Source organism: Lolium perenne, chromosome 6 (genome assembly GCF_019359855.2).
Source record: "Lolium perenne isolate Kyuss_39 chromosome 6, Kyuss_2.0, whole genome shotgun sequence".
Classification (NCBI taxonomy): domain Eukaryota; kingdom Viridiplantae; phylum Streptophyta; class Magnoliopsida; order Poales; family Poaceae; genus Lolium; species Lolium perenne.
Window position 1 is genome coordinate 77,957,962 of NC_067249.2, and position 7,880 is coordinate 77,965,841.

The following is a 7,880-nucleotide window of genomic DNA, read 5'->3' on the forward strand; positions in this document are numbered from 1 at the left end:
GAGAAAAAGAACATTTGTTGTTGTACATTGCGGCCACACCTCAAGTGGTTAGCACAGTCCTCGTGGTAGAACGAGAGGAAGAAGGGAAAAATCATGGGGTTCAACGGCCAATATATTTCGTCAGTGAAGTTTTGTCACCATCCAAGCAGCATTATCAGAAGTTGGCATACGGAGTCTTCATGTCAGCACGGAAGCTAAGACACTATTTTTCGGCACACCCGATAATAGTGGTCAACGAGACACCTCTTTCAAACATCTTGAACAATCCAGAAGCTACAGGATGTGTCTCCCTTTGCGGAATCGAGCTTTCCCCTCAGGACATCACATATGAAAAAAGAAAGGCAATCAAGTCGCAAATTTTTCCGGTCTTTGTTGCAGAGTGGATGGAACTCCAAAACACGGGACCCCCCAGATTTATCGAGTACCTGGCATATGAACTTCGACGGATCCAAGAGATTAGAAGGAGCTGGAGCTGGCGTGGTACTTGTTTCACCACAGGGTCACAAGATGAAATATATATTACGGATGACTTTCCCCAATGCATCAAAAAATGAAGCAGAGTTTGAAGCCCTTATCCACGGGATGAAGATGGAAAATGCATGCAGTGCTACTCGTTTAAAAATCTTCGGCGACTCCCAGTTGGTGGCTCAACAGGTGATGAACAAGTGCGATGTAGTCAATGACAGCATGATAGCATACAAGAAGATGTACAATGAACTCGAGAAAACCTTCGATGGTTGTGAAGTTAATCACGTGAGCAGGCTCAACAACGATGAAGCCGACATTTTGGCAAACATAGGCTCGTAGTGCCTGCCCATACCACCTGGAGTTTTTTTGGGAAGAAATCAGGGAAATATCAACCAAGTCGAAGAAAGCACCAAAATAGCCGAAGAAAAAGGAGAAACTCAAGAAAGACTCGGGGGCTCCAGCAGCACCAGAAGCACATATGTCGGATGATGAGAAAGAACCAGAGGAGGTCATGATGATTCAAGTTCCCTGGATGCAGGTATACTTGACATATATCACGAAGAAGGAGATACCCGAAGATCGGGTCGAAACAAGATGAGTTATTCAACGATCCAAGGCGTTTACCATGGTCAAGGGGGACTATACAAGCGAAGCATATCGGGTGTGCTGCAGAGGTGTGTTACACCCGAAGAAGGGCGAGTTATACTGAAGGACATACATGAAGGAATATGTGGCCACCACGTAAGCAGTCGAGCAATAGCAGCCAAAATATTTCGCGCGGGATTTTATTGGCTGACAGCAATAGAAGATGCAAAGGACATCGTACGCACCTGTGAAACTTGCCAGAGGTTCGCATCTAAGCCTCACTCTCCAACAACAGAATTAATGCCAATACCCTTGGCATGGCCTTTCGCGCAATGGGGATTAGACATGGTGGGAAAATTACACAAGTCCTGACCAGGAGGACACGTATATTTGCTTGTGGATGTCGATAGATTCACCAAATGTATTGAAGCAGTACCAGTAACTTCGGCAGACGCAACATCAGCAGTAAACTTCATCAAGGGGATAGTTTTTGGGTTTGGCTTCCCCAACAGCATAGTCACGGACAATAGCAACAACTTCACTTCCCGAGAATTCAAGGACTATTGTCAAGGTGTAGGCATCAAGTTGCAGTTTGCTTCGGTGGCGCACCCGCAAACCAATGATCAAGTCAAAAAAGCAAACGGCCATATCTGCAATGGCATCAAGAAACGTCTGTTGACAACACTTGAAAAAAGTGCGACACACCTGGGTTGACGAGTTTCCCTATGTGTTGTGGAGCTTACAAACAACGCCAAATGCAACAACTCAAGAAACTCCGTTCTTGATGGTCCATGGAGCTGAAGTAGTGCTCCCAATAGAAATAGAACACAATTCTCCCAGAGTCGTGGAATATGAAGAAGAAGCTTCGCAGAAGGCACTGGAGGATGACATCGACGCAATCGATGAAGCAAGAGACGTGGTGCTGTCAAGAGTAAGCGCATACCAGCAGAACCTCAAAAATTATCACAGCCGACGATTGCGACCCAGATCATTTGAAGTCGGCGACCTAGTCCTTCGACTCAAGCAAGATGGACACGAGAAGCAGGAATCTCCATGGTTGGGACCATATATCATTGCTGAAGTTATACCGGGAGGAGCATATCGACTGAGGGACAAGAAGATGGGCAAGGACGAAGCAAGCCCGTGGAACGTTGCGCAGCTGCGACGTTTTTATACCTAGAAGGAAGTCAATATAGTACCAACTATGTAAACATACATTGTATCTGAAGAGCTCGCAAGTTTTTAGAGGCACTTTTTCTTTTCAGGGCACCGAGTGAGGCTGAAAGATTTTTAATGAGGCGGGCTTGCGATGCTGCAATATAGCATGGTTAAAATAAAGATTGTGATGATATATATTTCTCTCCTTACGAGCAATGCTCGAGGGCTAGAACTCGAAAAAATTACAATATAGTCGACTTCGGTACACTCATCAATATACACGCCTTGGTTCCACAAAAAACCTCGCGAAAAATAAAACATAATATTGCCAGCCGAGATACTCGGGGGCTCAAGGAAAGATCGTAACACAACCAGACGAACCTACCTTGACTTCATAAATGTTTCGCAAGAAATTTACAATATATACGACATATATACATTTACAACTATGCGCCTAGGTCCAAACCTAACACATTGAGTAAAATGAAAGAACTCCTATATCAACTTGTCTATGTTTTCTCTTGCAACTCGAACATTCTTTGTGGAATCATCGTATCGATACTCCCTGAAGAAGGCGGTGTCTACCTTAAGAAGCTCATCAATCATTTTATCGGCGACATGAGACACAACCGCATTATGTTTGTCGATGTTTATTCTCCTTTTCAACGCCTTGAGGTAGAAAGTGTCGACAACCTTGCCAAAATCCAACTTTGAGTGACAAATCTTCAACCAGATCAAGGCCAACTTGGCACCAGCCACCATTCAAGCCTTCATGAAGTCATGAATGCTATGTACATCCTTAAATTTGCCCATAAGCTCGGTAAGAATATCGGGTTGAGAGTTCCGAGGAAACATGACATTGTACACCATGGCCAAGGTACTATTGCAGAAGTCGAGAAATCCTCGAGTTTGGGTGGCTCGATCCTGAAACTGAACAATACGGCAAGTGTGATCTTCATCCGCCCAGAAGTCAATGTCATTAGACTTGGCAAGTCAAAGAAGGGCTTCAACTCGCGAATTCACTCTTTGCTCTTCGGCGGCAGCATCCAGGAACGAACCTATAAGAAAAAAAAGGAAAAAAACAATGTAGCACAAGGAGGGATACAGAAAAATAGCAGAGAAACAACGAGTCGGAAGTGACATACCAGCCATATCTTGACTTGCATCTATCATCAAGTCATGCATATAACTTTCGCATTGACCAGATCGAGCAGCGTTGGCAGTCGCAGTTTCCTTCAATTCGAGAGCCTCTTGCGCTTGAAGAAGAGCAAGTTTTTCACGATCCGAGGATTTACGAGATTGGTCCAAAACAGTCACAGTTTGTTTTTGCATCGACTGCAACTGTTGTCGCAGGTCAGCTATCTCTTGGTCAATAGAGCCAGGATACGACGAAACATCCAAGGAGGCACCGTTAGGTACTCTCGCAAAATGGGAGGTAGCAGGAGAAGCGTTGGAAGGTCCAGTTGACATGGGCATACCCTTCGGGTACCCATTATTAGTATACCTAGCTCGTCCCAATATGGAGAAGGCTCAAAATGGAGAAGGCTCAAGAAGGTAACCCGAAGAAGTAGTCGACTAGGACTCTTGTAAAACCCTAGGCTGGTTGCATATATAAAGCCAGCGAGGGCACCCGATAGGGAGAGGCCAACATATAGACAGAAGATAGAGAACAGATAGATAACATAGCTCCGCCTATGGCGGCACCCTGTAAACATACTTATGATCATATACTAGATTGCTAGCAGCATGTAGGGATCCTCCGCCGAGGGGACCTAAAGCTGGGTACGTCGTGTGCCTAATCTCGCTCCCGGAATCTTCATCGTCGCTCTCTCCCGAAACCTAAGTCTACAATACGTAGGCATTGGCGAGGTGATCCCTCGTCAATTGGCGCCGACCGTGGGGAACATCGACGATTGGATTTCGTTATCCCGGCGGGTTCCGTCGAGTTCTTCATCAACAATCCTGCAGATTTTCAAAGTTCGCCACCACCATCATCGACATGATTGGAAAATCCGAAAATTCAGATCCGATAATAGTACGAGATCCGTGGAGAACATGGTGTACAACATCGGGCATATAGCAGATAAGTCGTCGTACATGCTCGCCTCAGCTTCGCTGCTAGCGTCCGTGCTAAGGTCTCCATCAAGGTTCCAGGAGAAAAAAACGCATCCGACAATGGTTCTTAATCATGCAGCAGCTGATCGGTTTTCTCTATTCATTCTCATATTTCTTTTTCTTACATTAATTACATATCTAGTAATTGATTTATCTACCCATATTTAACCATACGTGTATCTTGAAAAGTTTCTTGTCGTTCTCGCGATCTGTCTTCAAAACTTCCGGAGTCGTTCCTTCAAAGATTAAACTGTGACCTCTATACCGCATCATACATTCTTTTGAATATTTTATATTATCTGAATCTCTAATACTTACGTTTTCCCGTATGAGTTCAATCCAAGCACACATGGAAAAGATCAGAGAAGCGCACGGATCAAGGAAGTGCACGCCAGGGGAAAAAAAGCAGGCTTACTCTCATGCAAGATCGCAAGCGTAATGTTCATGAGAAGCTAGACTAGCAAAAGAAAAGAAAAAAAGGCGGAGATCGATCAACTGTACCTCGCGTACATACGCGTCAACTCCGATGAAGACGACGAGTCGGCAGTATACTGTACCAACAAGTCACCGGGCTGAACGGGCAACTCGAAAGATACTTCGATTTCAGTGCGGCCAACAACAATTTCGACTACAAACACTGCCATATCGACACCATCCGACACAAGGACCATGAGGTGCTATATTTCCAATTAATTATAATTTGCAATATTTATTTGGCCAAACATTTTTGGCTCATGTTGTTGTTACTTGCGCGCAGAATCTTTTCGCTTCAATACAACAGCGGTTCGGAATAAGCTCCGAATACTTCGCCGTCCTGCATTTGCCACACTTGGGGGTTCACCTGTCGTGGATCATCCACATCGACTGCGTCCTCTTCATCGACTATTTCCGACCAGGAGCCACGTGACTACAATCAACTATGTCCGTCACATGACATCATTACATGTCAGGCTCCACCGCAGCCGATAAAAAAGCTAAGTGTTCTCTTCAAAGAATCGACTATTTAGTTATTTCCAATATTACAGCAAATTCAGCCAACATTTTGGGTTACGCCATTAAATTGTTACTGCAAATACATTAGATTACTCGGTAAATTTATCTCCTTCGGCTCAATGGTTTTTTTTCTTCTTTGGCTTAGTGGATATATCTTCTTCGGCTCTGGATACATTTTCCTTGGCTCAATGGATTTATTTTCTTCGGCTTAGTAGATTTATCTTCCTCGGCTCAATGAATTTATCTACTTCGGCTCAATGAATTTATTTTCTTCGGCTCAATGGATTTATCTTCTTCGGCTTACTGGATTTGTCTTCTTCGGATTCCTCTTATAAGGTTATCATTGGTTTCCTCTAATATAATACTACCCGACGCATTTCCGGGTCAGTGGATTCATCATCTATGATTATTACTGGATTTATTTTCTTCGGGTCAATGGATTCATCCTCTATGATATCGGCAGATTCATCTTCAATATATACTTTATATTTAGTGGCGCAATCTTCAATATGGATTCATCTCAAATATTTCATCTTGGATTCATCGTCAATGCTTTATCTCTCATGACACAATCTTCAATGTGGTTTCACCATTTATGACGCCACGACTCCATCAACTTCTTTCGACATCACGGCTAATACTCGGGGGCTCGACAACGACTTCGCCTCGGGTCACAATTGCGACACAGCATCTAAGCAACAACTATGACATAACCTCAGCAGCGCTCGGGGGCTATGTTGTTTCTCCATTAACAATTTGGCGGCATCCATTTTTGCTATTTGGTGGTTTCTACTTCGACTAGACTTCTTCTTTGCATTCGAAGATTTCATCGCGTGTCGACTCCGTCGTACCCAATAAGAGAAAGCAAACTTCGAAGTATACAAGTTCTTGAGCCTATATTCGGATGCGCGCACCCGACCATAGCCTCGGGGGCTACACCCATCGGGAGCGCTGGCCGCGCACCCGACGAAATTTTCCTCCAGAGAGAACCTGAAGAAATTTTCCTCAGAGAGGAACCCGGAGAAATTGTCTTCAAGAGAGAACCCGGTGAAATCTTCTTCAGGGAGGACCCGACGAAATTGTCTTCAAAAGAGAACACAACGAAATCTTCTTTAGGGAGGACCCGACGAAATTGTCTTCAAAAGAGAACTCGACGAAATTTTCTTCAGGGGGGACCCGACGAAATTGTCTTCAAGGAGGAACTCGACAAAATGTTCTTCAAGGAAAACTCGATGAAATTTTCTTCAAGGAGATCTTCGAGTCCATATACTCGTCATTTACTCCAATTGCACATTTGAGGAAAAACACACTTCAAGGAAGTCGATAAAGTAAAGTTGAGCCTACACCCAGGTGCAAACACTCGGCTGTAGCCTCGGGGGATACTCCCATCAGGAGCACTAGCCGCGCACCTGAAGAAGTAAAATTCAATATAGCAAGGCAATATAGAAGGAGCATCAAGATCCTAGATAGCAGCCCGAAAATGGGTCATTACATCAGTCGAACAAGGCACTAGACAAATTATTCTCGGAGCGCGTCCGCCGCGGTAAAAACTCCGAATGCCATGACTCGTAAAAAGGTCACGAAGGTAAGACCCCAGGATCCCTCCTGTGTGGCGTGGCATCGCACCCGAATGCGCTCTGCCACTTTTTTCCACATCAACAGATGTGAAATCCCGGCGGACGCGCTGTGGACCCGATAATTTTGCTGGAATTAAGTTTCGGTAAGTCCTAAAGCGGCACGTTCTGAATTACGCCAGTATCCCGAACTCGTGTCCGGGGACGCGAGTTTGAAGTAGGTTTATCCGGATTTGCCACTAGAGCAATTAACTGGTACCTGATCCGTCAGATGAACCAGCCGCATTTACCAATATCCCTGTACAATATACTTAACGAAGAAAATATAGTGTCTCTTCGGTCTCGGAGAATTTGAAAAAGAGGAAAAGCACGAAAATTTCATTCGATTCTGTAAATATATAAAGGTTTGTAGACTCAACTCGACTCTGCGACTTGAGTGGAGCCTACTCCCATCGGGAGTGCTGGATTTCATTAAGTCCTTCAACAAGAGTCGATAAAAAGGGGGATGCGCCCAGAAATATAGACTCGGGGGCTACTCCCATCGGGAGCGCTGGCCGCGCACCCGATATAAGAATAATTTCGAGAATCATCGACATCATCTATGCTACACATGATCTACGACAATGACCTGATGTATTTTCCGGATCAATGGCCTCGCCTTGTATTTCTTCGACTGCGGAGATGATTATGCTTGGAGTCTCTACGCAAGTCTTCGACTTCCCTACACACTCGGGGGCTACTGACATGGGCATACCCTTCGGGCACCCATTATTAGTATACCTAGCTCGTCCCAATATGGAGAAGGATCAATATGGAGAAGGCTCAAGAAGGCAACCCGAAGAAGTAGTCGACTAGGACTCTTGTGAAACCCTAGGCTGGTTGCATATATAAAGCCAACCAGGGCACCTGATAGGGAGAGGCCAACATATAGACAGAAGATAGAGAATAGATAGAAAACATAGCTCCGCCTATGGCGGCACCCTGTAA

At 44.8% G+C, this 7,880-nt stretch overlaps 1 protein-coding gene across 1 annotated transcript; it reads left to right on the top strand.

Moving 5' to 3' along the window:
- Window positions 1–1,837: 1,837 nt before the first annotated feature.
- LOC139832438 (uncharacterized) lies at window positions 1,838–2,233 on the top strand. Its single transcript, XM_071822200.1, has one exon. The coding sequence runs from the start codon at window positions 1,838–1,840 to the stop codon at window positions 2,231–2,233; it is 396 nt and encodes a 131-aa protein (XP_071678301.1).
- The last annotated feature ends 5,647 nt before the right edge of the window (window positions 2,234–7,880 follow it).

What these genes read in the sequence shown, in the direction of transcription:
- LOC139832438 (XM_071822200.1), top strand. Translation starts at nt 1,838, where the DNA reads ATGGTCCATGGAGCTGAAGTAGTGCTCCCAATAGAAATAGAACACAAT.